We start from the raw sequence: 19,262 nt of genomic DNA on the forward strand, positions 1-19,262 counted from the left end.
TGGGTGATACAAGTCAGGCACAACGTAGGAGAACGCTCCCCCAAACTTGGACGACAGACACTACCCTGAAAATGACAACAAAAACATAACAAACAAGATATATCAAATGATAAGGAAAATAATGAGGCTTGCCTCTCACAAGCGCTAAGTTTTCAGTTTTCAGCCAGACTCTCCACAACTGAATAAAATCACTCCGAGTAACTTGGATCCTTCAAAATGGTCGTCTTACCCTCCGGGCTCTACAACTCCAAGAATGGTTCCAGTCTTTGTCCATTAACCTTGAAAGTAGTACCATTCTTTGGATCCTCAATCTCAATAGTCCCGTGAGGAAAAACTGATCGAACAATAAATAGGCATGTCCATCAAGATCGGAGCTTCTCTGAAAAAAGATGCATGCGTGAATTATAAAGAATAACTTTTTGACCATTTCAAAAGATTGTTTTCTAAGTCTTTATATTACTTCCATTCGGCAATGCCATAATAATATTGTATGGCCACAAATATATATATATATATATATATATATATATATATATATATATATATATTAGTATGGTATATCGCATTATTCGTTTTTTTTTTCTTTTTTAAAAAAAAAAGTTTGCAAATGTGAACAAAAAAAAAAATTGAAATTTGTTATTTGTCCTTCTCTTGTTTTCCCTTATATAGATGTGGATCGTATAGATTCAATTGCTAATTTTTTAAAAAGATGTATGGGAGAATAACGTTAAGATTTTTTCAATTTTTTTTTTTTTTTTTTTTTTTTTAATTTTTTATTGAAGTATATAAACCCCTTTCAAATTAACACCTTATTGTCGATGCCTCCCTCCAAACAACCAATTATGTTAATCTCCTACCTCTACAATCAAAACAATGTCGATGTCCAAAAATTTTGTTAAGAAAAGAAGCTTTGGAGGGAAGATAGAATGAAAAGCGAAAGAGGCAAAATAAAATATCAAACGAACAGAAGGAGCGATTTTAGCGATGAAAATGGAGAGGAAAAGAGAGTGTACGATCGAAGTCCAAGTGGAAGAAGACGAGGACTTCCTATCCCAGGTGGCGGCTATTGAGGCTAACGCGCTCTCTATCTCCTCCACCAAGCGCCGAAAGATCGACCCCGAGGAAGCCTACACCGCCGCTCTGAGAGGCAACGTTGCGCTAGACAATTCTCGACGCGGCGTCAAGGTCGCACCTGCAAGAAACGACGGCGTTTACTCTTCTTCTTCGTGCTTCAAATGCGGGAAATCTGGCCACTGGGCACGCGATTGCGATGCTATAGGAGTAGGAGTAGGAGTAGAAGGAGGGCATAATGGTAATTTCGGGAGCCACCCGTCGATGCCTGAGAAGAAATGCCCCTGCGGAAGGGGACCTTGTCTGGTTCTCACTGCAAATACTCAAAAGAATCCGGGCAGAAAGTTTTACAAATGCCCTCTCAGACAGGTTTGTACACCGATTTTCCATGGTTGCTCTGTTTGGCTGCCGAGAAAGCACAGGAAGGGCAACTCAAACAAAGCTCAAAGCATTAACGGTGTTTAATATCAGATTCCACTAGCTTGTGGCTTTTCTGTTTGCGTTGTATGTCTAGTTTATGTATTTTCGTGGATAGCGATTTGGACTATATAAATTTTGTATTGGTGAATTTTTCTTGCAATTGGAAAAATACATGTGTGCGCTTTGAGTGTGTGTGTGTGTGTTTTTCCAAATAATGAAAGGTTTAAATCTTTTTTTTTCTTTTTTTTTCATAGGAAAATGGGGGCTGTGGTTTCTTTGAGTGGTGTGACAATACTTCTGGAACCAATAGCATGGTTGGTGGGAAAGAAAATTGCGGGTCTAATTCTTCGTTTCCCGATCTTCCTTGTCCCTGTGGCGCTGGTTCTTGCCTGATTCTAATAGCAAAAACTGGGAAAAATATCGGCCAGCAATTCTATCGCTGTCCTGCAAATCAGGTAATACATTATACATACTGGAGTTTTGATAAATGTGAGGTGGTTATCAAATCCTGTAGTCGTTTTTTTTTTTTTTTTTTTTTTTTTTTTTTTTTTTTATTATTATTATAATGTTGTCGTTTGTTTTTCGCTTTGTAAGAATTAGCTTGCTTCTTTTTTCCTCTGGCCTGAGTCATCACCTGAGTTGAATCTTCTTAAAACAATTGCTTGATGATGATACCAATAATTTTTTAGACTCATAATAGATTGTCGTTGATCTGTGCATAATGTCAAACCATTTGAACATCAAGGAGTGGTTAAAATGTGTCAGCATTTACTAAGGTGGCCATGTTATCATAAGGAAGTTTGTAAGTCTCAACCTTGCCTCCTGCTTGTGAATAAAACACCCGCAGGAAAATGGTTTGCTGCACTTGTGGGTTTTTTATTTATAAGGAATTCATGTCCCCAAACAATGAGTTGCTGCTTCAAGAAGTTTAGTGTTGAGTGTTTGTGCGCTGACAGCCTTGGACCCTGGCTTATGGTTGGAAATGAAGGCTTTGAACATCTAACTAGTGATCATATAACATTTGACCTTGAAACAAAATGTATAGTCAATAACTTCAGGATGACTGTTGATCTGCATTATAGAAGCAGGGGCATCGCTATTCTCATTTATCATATTGAAATAGAGTGATGCATTAATGGAGATATTATATGGTTTTCAAACATAGTGGTGCATTTCTGGAGATGTACTCTGGTAGTTGGATAGAGTGATGCACATATGAACTTATAATAGAAATTGGCTTTATCATGAACAGAAGTACGAGGTGATGTTCTTTTGGGATCAAAATGGCATTGGGTATGACGATTTGCCATAGAACTAGATACCAACAGGGAATGCAATAATACAGCATCTGCAGCATGTCATTGCCATTTTCCTTTGCATTGTCTCAATTGGAAGCAATCAGATAAACCCTTAGCATCACTGAGTTGTCAGCACTTTATGTGTTGACATCATGTTTAAAACAGGACAGGAAGCACAAAAAAAAAAATGAAGCTGAAGAAAAAATACTGGCAAGTTCTGTGATTAGTAAATTTCAATGTTGAAACTTTTGTTATTCTAGAACATATGCAAAAGATGTCTTTTGCTGGGGACTGATGAAAAAAAAAAAAACTGATGTGAATGTGATCCATTTGCTCCTTTGTGTGCTTCTATGCTGCAATGTTGTGCATCATTAGATGGACTTTTTTTAATTTGATTTGAGGTAAATGGCAAGGATGAGAAGGTGTAAAATGTCAGTTGATGTAATGAAAATGTTGCCATCGCAAATGATTAAACATAGAGCAGTCTTGTAGCTGACCCAAATAATTGGAACACTTCGCTTTCTTAAGGATGTCAGTGATTAGATAATGTTAAGTTCTGTTCTAGTTGTGCCAATAATATGTTCGATCATATGGAGTTGACTCCAGCATGAGTTTAGACAACACTAGGAGCAGTCTTGTGGTACATATCACTGTCCTGATTTCTAATGGAGATAGATCACTGCCAGAATCTCTTAGTTGTATAAATATATGACATTTTCTTTTTTAAGATGCACATGCCAAGAGGAAGAGAACGAATAGGATGTTGGCTAATTATAGCTGGTATTAAAGAATTAACATACTGATGGAGTGGTGTAGCACGGATTAAGTGGTTCTGTTGACGAGTGGATGGACTAGGAGGTAGCATAAATATCAAATAGTTCAATAACTAATCTGATTAAATTGGTGAAGTCATACACAAAGGTCATAAACATGAAATGCATTCCATGTGTCTTCCATGAAGGGACTTGGAAAGTTCCAAAGTACAAGGGGACAATTAAAGAAACAAAAACATAAAGAAGAAATATTGGGAGAATTTACTGAAGTGGCCTTAAGGAATTTCCAATGCTAGAGTTATGGGGGAGAGCTCATGCATCTCTTAGAAACCCTCTCTGTGCCATTTTGATTTGCAGATGACTATATCAGTCTGGTAATGTAGACCATGTTTCTTTACACTTTTTCTAAAGTGTTTTTGTTGTTTAAATGCTGAAAGAACTTTTCAGACATATTGATCCAAATAAGTTTTCAAATATATATATATATATATATATATATTTTTTTTTTTTTTAATAGGTAAGAGATCAAATTTATTAGAAAAGCGTAAGGTGCCCCTTGGTACACTAGAAGTATACAAGGAAAACACGTAACTAGAAATAGAAAAGCGAGAGAGAAAGTCAAAAAAAGAAATAAACAAAGGATGGACATAAGCCGGAGTCCAACAATACAAAGTATGATAGAACAAAGAAAGAGTCTCTTCCAAGGTTCTTTCCAAGTCTTCAAAACTTCTATTGTTTTTTTCCCACCAAAGGCACCAGAAGATACAAATAGGTGTCATTTTCCAAACAACAGCACTCCTTGGTCTGCTAGATGACCACCAACATGCAAGCAAGTCAATAACCCGTCTAGGCATAACCCAAGACACACCGAAACGGCTAAAGAGAGAATTCCACACAACAAAAGCCACGTCGCAATGGATAAGGAGATGATCCACAGTTTCCTTAGTATTCTTACACATGCAGCAATGGTTGATCGCAATAACATGCCGTTTCCTAAGGGTGTCCTGAGTGAGGATCTTACCAAGAGCCGCAGTCCACACAAAGAAGCAGCCCTAGGAGGAGCTTGAGTACGCCAAACACTTTTTCAAGGAAAGCGTTTGCCACTAGTGCTAGTTAAGGAGTAGAAGAAGGACTTGACTTTGAAAACTCCTTTTTTAGAGGGGACCCACCACAAACTATCTTTATTGTCTTTGTTTACTTTAACTGAATGTAGCAATTGGAAGAAAGAGGCAAAGACATCCATCTTCCAATTGTGATCCATAGTTTCCTTGGTCTTCTTACACATGCAGCAATGGTTGATCGCAATAACATGCCGTTTCCTAAGGGTGTCCTGAGTGAGGATCTTACCAAGGGCCGTAGTCCACACAAAGGAAGCAGCCCTAGGAGGAGCTTGAGTATGCCAAACACTTTTTCAAGGAAAGCGTCTGCCACTAGTGCTAGTTAAGGAGTAGAAGAAGGACTTGACTTTGAAAACTCCTTTTTTGGAGGGGACCCACCACAAACTGTCTTTATTGTCTCTGTTTACTTTAACTGAATGTAGCAATTGGAAGAAAGAGGCAAAGACATCCATCTCCCAATCGTGAGCCTCCCTGATGAAGCTCACATTCCACTGGAATGAGTCACCCAACCGCTCCAGATTATCCGCAACAACGGCGTCCTTAAGGCAAGCAATGTCAAATAAAGCTGGAAAGGCTACTTTGAGGGTTGTGTCACGACACCACAAATCATGCCAAAAACTGATCTTGGAGCCATCCCCCACGACAAATCTAGTGTAACGAGAGAACAAATCCCAGCCTTTCCTGATGTTTTTCCATACCCCCACCCCAAAGGCTCTTGTCGACTCAAGAGAGCACCAACCACCCCTTAGGCTGCCATATTTAGAATTCACCATGACTCTCCACCATGCATCTCACTCAGACCCATAACGCCATAGCCATTTGCCTAGAAGAGCACGATTGAAAGTCTTCAAGTTTCTGAAACCCAAACCTCTTTCAGAGATCAGAGAGCAAACCTTGTCCCATCTAACCAAGTGATATTTAAATTCTTCGCCTATCCCACCCCAAATAAAGTCTCTTTCAAGCTTCTCAATACGGTTAGCCACATGAGTAGGAATGGGAAAAATAGACATGAAATACGTAGGGAGGTTGGAGAGTGTACTCTTGATGAGGGTAACCCTAGCACCCTTGGACAAATACAACTTTTGCCAACTGGCCACGACGCTCCATCTTAACCGCAATATCATACCAGATAGACGTAGCCTTGTGGCATGCCCCAAGGGGCATGCCAAGATACTTCAAGGGCAGAAAGGAAGTCCCGCAACCCAAGATAGAAGCCAACTCGGCAACATTGTCCACATTGCCAACAGGAACCAAGAGAGATTTAGCCAAATTGACCTTTAAACCAAAGACAGCTTCAAAGCAAACTAGTAGTACACACAGGAAACGAAGATGGTCAGGATTTGCCTCGCAGAAGACCAATATGTCATTTGTAAACAACAAATGAGAGATGTTGATCACAGGAGGCCTAGAACCCACCGAAAAGTATGAGAGTCGACCACTATCAACAGCACCAGAGAGCATTTTGCTCAAAGCCTCCATGACAACAATGAATAGGAGGGGCGAAAGAGGATCACCCTGTTTCAGCCCTCTAGAACTATTGAAGAAGCCAGCTGGAGAACCATTAACCAAAACCGAGTGGCGCGCCGATGAGATGCAATGAGAGATCCAAGAGACCCATTTATCCCCAAAGCCGCATCTTTTTAGCATGTACAATAAGAACTTCCAGTTGACGTGGTCAAAAGCCTTCATAATATCTAGTTTGCAAAGAACCCCTGGGATACCAAACTTGATACGGTTATCCAAGCATTCACTGGCTATGAGGACCGAGTCCAAAATATGTCTACCTTTGACAAAAGCATTTTGAGGCTCTAAAATAATCTTCTCCAAAACACGGCTCATTCTATTAGCGAGAACTTTAGCAATGATCTTATAAATACCACTCACCAAGTTGATAGGCCGAAAGTTTGCGAGATCAGTTGCCCTAGGGGATTAAAGCAATGAAAGAGGCGTTGAGGCTTTTCACAAATTTGTTATGAGCATGAAAATCTGTGAAGACCCCCATGATATCCGATTTGATCACATCCCAGTAGTCTTGGAAAAAAGGCAAGGGAAAGCCATCAGGGCCAAGAGTCTTGTCTCAGTTCATAGATTTCACCACCTCTAGGACCTCCCTTTCCTCAAAAGGAAGCTCCAACTAAGCGGCTTCCTCCAAGGATAAGGAGTTGAAAGCAATGCCATCCAATTTGGGCCTCCAATTGTATTGCTCAAAAAAAAAAAAAAACTCGTAGAAATGAACAATGTGGTCTCTGATGGCCAGTTGATCAGAAGTGACTGAGCCATTAACAGACAAGGATTCTATGGAGTTGGATCTTCTGTTCGAGTTAGCGATCTGATGAAAGAACTTAGTGCATTTGTTGCCCGCTTTTAGCCAAAGAACCCATAATTTTTGCCTCCATCTGATTTCTTTTTGGAGAATAATTCTTTCTAGATCACTAGCAATCGAGTTTTTCCTCAAAAGTTCTTCGGGATCTAAGCCTCTCTCTTCCTCAATTCTGTCAAGCGCACGCAATTCTTCAAAGTGAGCCAATTTAAGGGATTCCTTGTTTCCAAACACCTGTTCGTTCCAAGATTTGAGATCAACCTTTAGTGCCTTCAATTTTTGAGCAAGAACAAAGCTAGGGGAGCCTTGGAAGGAGTAAGACTCCCACCAAAGCCTCACCCTCTCCACGAAGCCATCTTCCTGAAGCCACATAATCTCAAACTTAAAAGGTCTTTTCCCCCTGTGAATACCACCACAATCGAGGAGGATGGTGAAGTGGTTAGAACACAAGCGGGGAACCCTCTTCTGGAAGAGACCAGGATATTTAGCTTCCCAAACCTGAGAGACTAGAAATATGTCAATCCTAGACCGAGAGGAGAGATTGGACCATGTGAATGATCCTCTTGTAAGGGGAAGGTCCATGAGGCCATGCTCTAAGATAAAGTCGGAGAAATCCGCCATCGCGGGAGAAATGCGAGCGGCTCTTGAATGCTCACAAGGGAAGTGGATGACATTGAAGTCACTACCAATGCACCAAGGGAGATCCCACAAACTAAGCAAACCAGCCAATTCGTCCCATAAATTCCTACGGAGAGGATCAAGGTTAGGGCCATAAACCCCAGCAAAAGCCCAAGAGAAGTTATCTGCACAATTTCTAAAGCTACAAGCCACAACGTGATCCCCCACCAGCACCTCAAATTTTTCCACAACCCTCCTATCCCACATCAACATGAACCACCGGAAGCCCCGCTTGAAGGAAGAAAACACCAATCCGCAAACAGACAACCCCACAAGCTTTTCACGATACTGTTAGAGACAAGTTCTAATTTGGTTTCTTGCAAACAAATTATGTCAACCTTCCACTGCCTGAGGTTCCTGATTTTCAACCGCTTGCTTCTTTGATTTAAGCCTCTAACGTTCCAAGAGATCAATTTGGGATTCATGAGGAACCACTGAGAGCCCTCCTCTTATTCTTACCACGAGAGACACTGCCGCTGCGAGCATCATAGTTGACAGAGCAAAAGAGACCATTAACTTCTCTAACACCTTTTTTACGCACCTTCGGACTGGAGCACTTCCCTTGGTCTTCATGCTTAGACAGCATATCAGAAAACAGGGGCAAAGGATTATGAATAGAGTCATCGCAGGAGAGACCCACAGAGTACCAGGAATCCTCAAACATCGACATAAGCCAGTCCGGAGAGCTCTTCCTAGTCTTCCACTTGGACTTGGGAGGAGGGCAGCAAGCCATAGGGATGGGATTGACCACAGCGGGAAAATCCAACTCTAAGCCACCAGCCATTGAGAGAGAGGGGGGTGCAGCCTCCACAGGGATCGGGGCAAGAGAGAGAGGGTCGGGGTCAGGTGCAGGAGAAGCAGAACCAGGGGACCCAAAGGGGGGAGGGAGAGCCATCAAAGGAGAGAGAGAATCCCTGACCAAGGGTGGTGACCTGGGCTGAAGCCTGATAGACACGGCCATCGGCGCCTCCAAGGGGGGGGAGAGGTGCTGAAGGCGCTCCAAAGGGAAGACCACCGGAGAAGCAAGGGGCGGCAACACTGAGAAGACCGGTGATAAGCAGGGAAACGCCAGCTCCGGCGTTCTGGGCCGAGAGAGAACATAGCTAGCTTGAGACGGATCGGAGTCTGGTTCAGTGGGAGGAGAAGGAACCTCCAGGGAAGATCTGTCTGAGCCTGAAAGAGAAGTGACGGGCCTGGGAGACTTTGGCGCACAACCAGCAAGGGGCAGAGAAGTCGATACCGGGAGGAAGAAGAAGCCCCTGGGTTGCTTGAAACAGGGCCCAAACCAACCTTAGCCTTAAAAACGAGTTTGGGCCGGAGGTTGGGGAGAACCAACGGGGCTTTACCTTTAAGGTCAAAGGCTAGCGCTGAAGTGACTTGGGCCGGTGGAGGACCCTTAGCTTTGGGCCGGAAGAAACTGGAGCCCTGATGAGTAGACCGATTCTTGAGCTTGGGGCGGAAAACGGGTTGCTTGGGCCCATGACCCAACAGGCCCTAACCCAACTGGTCTAGAACCGATAGGCAATGTCTAATATCTACGAGAAGACTCTCCAACGTCTTCCTAAAGCTGCAAAAATCGAGGTTGTCACTAATACGTGACTTGCAAGTTGCAGGCTTGCATGTCGTAGGCTTGCGTGTATCAAGGGACGACAATAGGGGGCTAGAGCCAGTCGCCCTTTTCCTTAGGCCTGCGACCGGAACAAACGCCGAAGCCCGAACAGCCTTCGCTGGACCTGCCATCACAGGAGGGACTGCTTTGTCGAAGTCGACTTAATTGTTGCTTTCAACTGATCATCGAGTCCCTTAGCCAGAGGACCCGCCTGAATGGGGGGAAGTGACTCTTCCGGCTTTGGCGGCGAGGACCTCAAAACCTCGGCATAACTCCTCGTCATGATATTGGACTCCACAAGAGGAACTCCAGAAGCACCCAACTGCTTCAAGGAGTTGGTAGAATCAGCCTGGAGAAGCCTAAAAGTTAATCGGAGTGCCAACCCGAATTTCTCCCATCCTTCACCAAATCTTCCTTTCAAAACCCTGATGGTGCCGCTCCTTCTACCCTCATATTCCTCAACGGTCAAAAAATAACCGTGCCTGTTGTAGCATTGCTGCGCAAGGATGCGAGGGAAGCCACAACCGGATTGATTCCAGAAAACTCTGGAGTCTTGGACCGAAACTAACTCGCCAAAAGACTTGATCAACCAAGCAGTCTCGTCTTTGTCGAGGAGAATGGACCTTGTCAAACCTTTGCATTTCTCACGTATCCTGATACCCGTAGCGCCTCCAACCACCGACAGAGCGAATTCCTTGGATTCTACTGACCACCAACGCTAGGATCTCATTACAAAAATTATTCCAAGTCTGGTAAAATGTTAATTACTAAATACAAGAGCTCTAGCAAAAAGAAAAATCCTCAAGCATCTCCACTTGAGGCAGTTAGAAAACACAGTTTACAGAACAACTAGTCTGAAAGAAGATTATAAACAATATATATGAGCTACAAAGCTCAGTAAGTAGAAAGTTACAAAGCTCATTATTAGGTATTGGAAGCTTCTATGGTTAAGCAGGATCTGGCTGGTAAGAAATAAAGGTTACTAAGAAAGAAAAGAAAGCCTAACCACTAAAAGCCGCTGCAAGCACAAAACCAACAAAACCACAAAAAATCCAACAGTTTTCAAATATAGGTCTCACTGAAAATACTTTTCAGTTTTTATTTTCAAAAGCACTTTTCGAAAAACAAAATAAATAACTTCCTAGGGGTACAATAATTTTTACAGGCTCCGTAAACAAAAATTGATTGAAATTGTATGAAATTGGATAGGAGGATTGATTTAATAATGGGAACTCAATAAGTTAAAAGATAAAAATTAAAAACTCATGGAGTGATTTGATGAATGCTCAAAACTCAAGGAGTGATTCAGTAAATTTTTTTTCGTCTTATTTATTTTCTTTCAAAAGCATTTTTCAAACATTGTAATCGAAACAAGTTTTCAGATATGGGCCACACGTAACATATTTTAGTTTTTAAATGCTAAAAGCACTATTAAAAACACAAAATAAAAAACACTTTTCGGAAACTTATCCAAACATAGTCACAAATTCTGTTACAACAAACCCTTCCAACCATTCAGTAAAAGTTGAGGCTCTACTTTTTCATTCTTTTTCATTCTCAAATTTGATATTTTCATCCTTACTGTAGTCATTGGTCTTCATAAGACACAGTTATCATCTTAAGCTACGTATCATTTTTAGGTCTTCAGTTGGTTCTTGCTTACTTCCAAAGTCCCTTATTTCCTATTAGATCTCCAATGTTTTGCCCATTACTTTTCTTGATACATGAAATGGAGCTTCAAAAGAATCATTATACCTATTTACCCTTCTATAGTTGTACTCATTCAGTATCTATCATGATTTGGTCAATCATAATACGGAAAATAAAATTTCTGTAAATAATTTCATCATGGAGTCATCTGTTGCAAACAGTTATTAATACTTGTATGGCTAGAACTATTGGCATATAAATTTTCATCTTTCAGAACCATTTGTTCTCGTAGACTAATGTTTAGTTTCTTGAATTACATTTATTTGTATCACTTTTGCACCTGTCTTCCAAATTGGAGGTAGAAAAGCTAATATAAGATGAAAATACTTAAAAAGGTTTTTAGAGAAGTTACCGAGTTTCAGCGACTTCAATTTTTTATGTTACCTTATTTTAACTTTGGAATGCATCAAAGCCCGAAAGGCTTTCTAGCCTGACGTTTTGTTATGTTGAGTTATTGCTAATGTCATTATGTCATATACTTTAAAAGTTAATGTACCAACATTATATAGAACACTAGCTGATATTGGTATGATACCTTCAAGTGGATTAGATATAAATTTTAAATCATGGTTCATCAGGATTTTAGCTTGGGCTTGCTTGTAAAGACCTGTTGAGAAATGATTTTGGTCTTTATGTAATATGCACGCAAATATGTAGCTTTTGTAGGGTTTCACGTGTCTTTAAGATGTTTCTATGAGCCAAAAACTTATAATTAAGAGCCTTAAGGTATCTTTTAAAATTCGGTATTAAAGTGTGCATTTCATTTTTCTTTTTGATCTTGCAATTTTTCCTTTTCTGCTTTCCTTTCCTTTTCTTTTTTAGCGGGTGTGGGCAAGGGACAAAGTTCAGAAGACAAAATAAGCACATGCAGGAATGGAAATAATTACACTCAAAAACTGAAAGGTAAAAGTTTGAATGGGGCAACATTGACAACGTGATTTGTAAGACCAACACATTTCACATATTTAATTTCAGATTAAGATTCGATGAATTTGACAAATAGTCTTTTTTACTATGTTGGATAGCAGCGCATTCACTATGTGACAGTGTCAAGATATAATGGTGTTTATTCTTTTGTAAATTCTTAATATGCCTCAATTGTACTTGTATTTGGTGAAACTGTCATTGAATAATAGAGAATTAGATGGCAGCAAAATGGTAGGATTTGCCTAAAATTTTAGGTGAAAATAGCTACTCCAGAAGCATGTTTTATTCAACCAATTTGTATCGAAGGGTAACTTTATTTCAAATTGTATTCCATGATGGCTATTACTAGATGATATCATTGTGAATGAATCCAGTTTTTGTGGTATGAATAACATCAGCCAAAATCTTTTCTTCAGTGTCTTATAAAAATTTGGCTTTAATGGTTATGTCTTTTTGTTAATTTTTCTTTCTACTAAATACATTTTCTGAGACATGCATGGTGCAAATAAATTTGTTTACTGGGTTAATAGCTTCTTTTTGTGTAGGGAAGCACTTGTGGTTTCTTTAGGTGGTGCAATGAGCATAACGTAGCCGCTGATCATGCAGTCAGTGCCTTCAAGGTTTTTAATGACATGAATGGCACAAGCAGCGATAGCTATGGAGTAAGAACTAGATCTTGCTTTAAATGTGGCAAGGAAGGGCATTGGGCAAAAGATTGCTCGACCCCATCATCAAATTCTCCTGCTCAATTGGGGGGAGATTCTGCTTCATCAGGCACTTGTTACAAATGTGGTAAGCCTGGGCACTGGGGGAGGGATTGCCCCACTCCATCCTTAAATTCTCCTGCTCAGTTGGGGGGAGATTCTGCTTCATCAGGCACTTGTTACAAATGTGGTAAGCCTGGGCACTGGGCAAGGGATTGCTCTTCCACTCAATATGTGAATAATCGACTGAAGCACTAGATTGGTTTCTACATTTTGTCGCACTTGTATATTGGAAATTTGCAAGACTAGTCAACGTAACTTTCTGTGCAACCTATGTTTTTGAGTATGATATATGACTGGAATTTGTGATTCCTTTTATATGAGTATGAATGTGATACATGAGCTTTAGCTGTTTGAATACTCAATTCATTCTTTCTATAAAAATTAATCTGATGTGTAAGTTTGCTCTGCAAGTTGCTGTACCCATGAATTAAAGGCTTAATGGCATAGATAGAACCACAAAATTTGCTAGGGAGAGGGCTTCTGAAGTAACTTTACTGATTCTAATCTTAAAATTCAGCTTCTGGGAAATAGTGTTGCTTTGCAGATGAATTACAGATGGGACAGACAAGTACTGTGCTTCATTGACGAACTCAAATTGAGTCACTCTCGTGGACTTATTTTGGGCCGGCAGAATCTGTATTCCATGTTGATTTTAGCAGCACGTGTATGTTCATGAACCATCTTTCATGCGGAGTTGATAATTTAATTACAATTTGCAAGTTTTTTTTTTTTTTTTTTGCTTCCTTTATTCTCATCAGTTACTGACTTTTCATTTGCCAGTAAGCTATTAAATTGAATTGCTTCTGATGTTTCAATAATAAAAAATCATATTTCTTTACATAATGCAGATAGTCATGTAGGTTCCACCAATCCAATGGTGGATTTGAAAATGGGGTGGGCAGGAGATTGGTTGAGGATGAGCGTGTAACATGACTCTTTTTCCATTAGAAACAACCCCTCCTGCTGTTTGGATGGTTTGGTAATGAAGAATTCAACTATGAGGTGAAGGTTTGTTTTGCCATGGGGCAAGACTTTCTCCTGACCTGTAGACTGTGGACTCTGGTGTTTTTATGGTGAGAAGGGTGGAGGCAGTGAAAGTCGAAGGAACTGACTAAGATGTGGGGGAAGTTTACAGTGTGGGGGAATGCATAATTGCGGAGAAACAAATCAATAAGGAGGCTTTTCGAACAACAATGTTGAATGTTTGGAGGCCAACAGGACGCAGTATATAATGTTGAATGTTTGGAGGCAAACAATGTTGATTATTTGCATGTGTCTTTAATTATCCAACGAAGTTAAAGAGACGTTATATATGTAATACCCAGGATGAACAAAAGCTAAAGGAAGATATAAACATAAGATAAAATAATTAAAGACTTCAAACTTCCAAGATTTGTGCATCTCATTCGAACGATGCAAGATTGACATGTGTCAGATGAAGCATAAGAAAGTTTCGTTCGAACGCAATGTATCCCGCTTGAACGAGACGTGTGTCAAAGACTCGAAATTTTTTCTTAGTGATTAAGAAGAATCTGTTTTGAATGAGACACGTGACACACGTAGAAACAACCAAGGTGAAGCTCGCCACTTAGATGGTTGCCATGCCACATCCAAACATATTGATAAAATATTGGTTTTGATAGCACATTGGAAGTTATGATGACTATTTGCATTAGGGTTATTGATAAATGAATAAAAAGAGAAAATTAGAGTTTTGATTCAAATGACTAAATTTTGATGGTAGATTTAGTTTTTAGAATGCATGTTGGGTGGATTATAATTATATGATATGGAGGAAGAGACTAGTGAGAATAAGATTAGGGATCAGAATAATTTTTTTATGTGCAAAATTCGAGGGAGGGGATTTTTCATTTGAACTGGGTGATTCTCGTTCGAACGAGACAACCTATAAACTAAAAATTAGAGTTTTCTTAAAGAAAGAGGTTGTTTAAATTTTAGAAAGAGAGTGTTAAGGTTTTCAAAGGAGAAGAATCATAAGTAATGAGCATAATATGTTACAAACAAATACGTGATTTAACGTGTTAGCCAGGATTTAAGCGAAACATGTTAGTAAATCACTTTACTAGAAGTTGCCTTAAAAATATTTGTGCAACTGTTTTTACATGCATTTGAAATGTTTTAATGCATATATATATAAAAGCACGGGGTGTTATGCTCACAAGCCCAATTCGCATGGGGTTAATCATCGGAGCTATTGCTTGGTTGAGCAGGGTGTTACGCTCAACAAATCCTAATGCATATGGGGTTAATTAGTTGAGCCCTAGTTGAGTGGGGTGGTGTGCTCAACCCTTTAGGTTGAATGGGCGAGACATTTGACACCCCCAGATTGAACATGGTAGTTAGTTCGACACAGGACGAGGGAAATGATTAATTTAATAACATGAGAAGTTTTCAAAATTAAGATCATATATATAGAGAGAGAGAGAGAGATTATATACAAGAGAAGTATTCCTCAAAGTCGACTACTTCAAGGAAGGAGGTTGACTTGATACTCTTGCTCCCTTCTTTCAAAAACGTGTAGGCTAGGGTTTGTTAAACATCTAACCTTCTCCCCAATTTTGATTAAGAAACAAAAATTGTGGACTCTAATGCCTACACAATCTTGCTTTAAATAGGCTCACGTCTTCTAGTAGAAGTAGTATTAGGTTTCCAAGTCAAAGTTGGACTTGAAAAATCCTAGCCACTACTCCCAAATACACGACCACTAAGGAGAGAATACTTGTGCAATTGGGTATAGCCCAATAAGGGTAATAATCAGCTTAAATTCTCTACATCTTAATCTTTAAGTGCCCAAATTAATCTTTTGATTATTTTTGTACTCTTTGAAATCTCATTTGACTAAATAAAAATTTAAAATAATACTAATAAAATATGAGTTAAGCATATAAAATACACACTATAACGCGCACACCAAGAACATATTTGGAAGGAACCAAATTGGGTAAGGATCCCGCAGTCTATAGGGCATATCCCTAAAAGGAGGTAGATAGAGAAGCATAACTTACATGGTCCTTACTATCTCTAAAAGAGTCATATCCGTTCTTTTTTGCGACACCACTTTACTAGGGAGTCCTCGGTGCGGTCAATTAAGAAACAATCTTAACCTCTGACAAGTAATCCTTATAGTCCCCGAAGAGGAATTCGCCGCCTCAATTAGATCAAATGATCTTTATGTATTTGCCTAATTGCTCTTCGAATTCAGCCCGAAACTCTTTGAACTTTTCAATAGCTTCAGACTTCTGGCGCATTAGGTATAGAAAAACCATGCTTAGAGTAATAATCAGTGAAAGTGGTTAAGTACTCAAAACCTTCTCGTGCCTAGACATTTGATCATAGGAAAACATACATCAATATGTACTAACTCAAGCATACCATTGGCTTTGTGCCCTTTTGCTGAAAAAGTCTTCTTGGTCATTGTACCCTCCAAGCATGATTCAAAGATTTCTTCCCCATAAACAAGAATTCTCTTAGGGTTTTCATGGAAAATCTTAGATCTACGAATATCTAAGATCTATACCTCAAATCTAACTTCAAAAACATAATCTACGGAAGAGGATCTACATTTTGACTGATCGTTTGGGGTAAATCGCTAAACTTATATTTTTGAGATTTTGGTTTAATCTTGTGAAATATGAGTTTAATCCTTGTTTATCTTTAAGTTTCTATGGTTTGGAGCTTCTTAAAGATTCCCCAAACTCTGGGTTGATTTTGGGTGAACTTTTGGTGAGTTTCTTCAAACCTTAATTTTTGGGTAAATGGTTTAAGTGGTGTTTTTATATGTTTAACCCTAAGTAAACCTTATGGGTTAATGTTATTATAGTTGGGTTAGTGATTCTTATTAATGGGTATGTATTTGGAACTCTTAAATTTTATGGGTAATCCAACGGTATAGCTCTTGAGTGATTCAAGTGCTACTTATAGTATTTATTGTTTAAAATGCTAAATGGGTGCAATGTGCTATGTTTTTAGAGACATTGCGGGTTGAGTTTAGAGTCGTTGGAAATTATCGTATAAGCGGCCTAAGTTGAGTATTCCACTCATTGAGAAAAAGATATTATTTCTACGTACTTTATAGAAATGCAAATAATGTGTTTTATTGCCGAACCAACATTATGTTAATTATATGTTTTGGATGATTTAAGTAGTTTCAACTATGTTGAGATGTAGCAATGATGTTTATAAGAATTGTTGCATGAATGAAAAGTGCTATTTGAATTGATTTGAAATGTTTGATTGCTTGTTGTTGTTGGGATTTAAATTACGGAAAGTTGTTTGAGAAATAACATGTTGATTAGTTTTACCGTTTTATAAACAATGCATTGTTTGCAAAGAGAAGGAATATAGAATTTGAACAGCAAGCATGAAGCATGTACATCGAACAAGATGATAGTAAAAGAAAGAAATAAAAGACTGAGGCAAGCCTCCAATATGTATGAAAGGACAAGTCCTAGTGGGTGTGATTGCAAGCTTTCACTTCCTCGGGGCAAACCCCATACAGCAAAGAGAAAGGACTTAAAAAGAGAAAATTGGGGCAAGCCCCATATAGTCTAAAAAGGGGAAGAGATAAAAGAGAAAGAAAACTTACATGAGCATGCATAGCATCATTTTTATGAGCGTGATGTTTTCATTATATGATATGTAGTAGTTTATGTTAGACGTATTAGTATGCATATGAGTTTTAATGGATAAGAGCATATGCATATTTCTATCGACTGGTTTCATGATTTAAAAGCATTGAGCTTTAACGTACATGGATGTTTACATTGCTCAGAAATGAAAAATGTTAATATCTTTGTATAGATAGGCGAACTGTCATTTGTTCATCAGCAAAGACATGCTTGTATCTTAGAGTCCTACTCAAGTGCATGCATGGTCGAATTGTTGTATCAAAGGCACTAAGCTTCAATGTACTTAAATACGGCAATAACTACTTTTAGTAATGCTAAGGTCTTTGTATAATTAACCAAGATACCATTGTTTTATGCTTAAGGCCTATGTGTATGCGTGAATCCGTAATGTAGTAATAGTGTGCACATATGTCTGAGCCATCAAGCAAAATTATTATATGATAGATGGGTCTATATGTAGAAGCTTCCAAGGTGGGATGTCTGGAACTTATATATATGTACACAACTGCATAGTATGCTTTAATGTCTTCTTAAAGATCGGTGTTTATTGTATCAGCTACATGTGTTTTTAAAAGGATAAATGTTATAAAAATTGGTAGTTGTTACTGTAAACGTAAGACAAAGAAGAAGTCGGTTCTTTGTGAAAACTCAGTGATTAATATACTACTGGGGTCTCGGTATGTTTTATACTGAGACAGTAAACTCATTCTTTCACCTATACGGATGTGGCTACCACCACAATCGTATAAATGCTACTCCTTTGGCTGCAAGTACACCTGAGGTGGATGACGATCCAGTAGCTCTGTATTTGGGATATTACAACTGAAGCCTAACGCGATAGTTGTGATGTGTCGGACCATAAGTGTCCACTCTTTTTGTATATTTTGTATATGGCTTCTGACGTGTGTGTCACACATTCTTTTGTATAAGTCATTCTTTTGTATAAGCCATTCTTTTGTATTTTATTGTAGATGTTGTTAAGCCTTAAATAGATAGACTCATGATAGCTCTTTTGTGTAAACAACAGGTTTTGTTATAGATATGCTTTTTCGCTGAGATTATGATTGTATCATTATGTTTTCTACTGCATAAATGTAACTCTGATTATCAGATATATGTTATGGGGTATGTATCATATGTTGGTTGAGCGACATTGGTTGAGCGACAAATAATTGTGCCACTGTGAGGATTCGTTTATGTTATTTTGTATAAAAATAAATTTTTTTTTTAAAAAGAAAAAAAAAAAAAAAAAAAAAAAAAAAAAAAAAAAAGGGTCGTCACATGCCATCTTTCCCAACTATCCTCGCAATCACGTACACTTGTCAACATTCTACTACCAAAGGAAACCGTAGTTACTCCCCGTCTAGTTTCAATGTGGTTTCATCTTCCAAGCTAACTGTTTCTCGTCGTTCTCCACCGCTGCTCCCAAGGCCGGCTATAGCCTTAGGCGAATTAGGTGGCCGCCTAAGGCACCCAATTTAATAAGGCCCCTAATTAAAAAATATTAATAAAGAATTATTTCTAAAAAAAAGAAGAAAAAAAAAAGGGTCTTAATTATTATCAATACACTTTAATAAGGCCCAAAATTATTATAAAAATAAAATTAAGAAAAGTATTAATATAATGCAAGGCCCCAATTTAATAAGCCCCCAATTACGTACAAAATATTAATGGAGATTTATTTCCAAAACAAAACAAAATAAATTGAAGGTCTTAAATATAGCAACGTTCAAAATAGAATGAGATATGGAAAGTCTCTAAATTGAAGGCTTTAATTACCAAAGTTCAAAATAAAATGAGATATGAAAAGTCTCTAAATTAAAGGCCTTAATTAATTACCAACGTTCAAAAAATAAGACTTAATTAAGTCCAACCGTCCAACATTCAAAAAATTGAAGGCCTTACCCTTACGCCATAATTAA

General features: G+C 38.7%; 1 protein-coding gene across 1 annotated transcript; it reads left to right on the plus strand.

Moving 5' to 3' along the window:
- The first annotated feature begins 828 nt into the window (after window positions 1-828).
- On the plus strand, window positions 829-13,046 carry LOC133868703 (uncharacterized). The gene is made up of 3 exons (XM_062305682.1): window positions 829-1,440; window positions 1,746-1,946; window positions 12,470-13,046. The coding sequence occupies exons 1-3, from the start codon at window positions 985-987 to the stop codon at window positions 12,884-12,886; spliced, it is 1,074 nt and encodes a 357-aa protein (XP_062161666.1). The 5' UTR covers window positions 829-984; the 3' UTR covers window positions 12,887-13,046.
- Window positions 13,047-19,262: the final 6,216 nt, after the last annotated feature.

Source organism: Alnus glutinosa, chromosome 5 (genome assembly GCF_958979055.1).
Source record: "Alnus glutinosa chromosome 5, dhAlnGlut1.1, whole genome shotgun sequence".
In the NCBI taxonomy this organism is placed as follows: domain Eukaryota; kingdom Viridiplantae; phylum Streptophyta; class Magnoliopsida; order Fagales; family Betulaceae; genus Alnus; species Alnus glutinosa.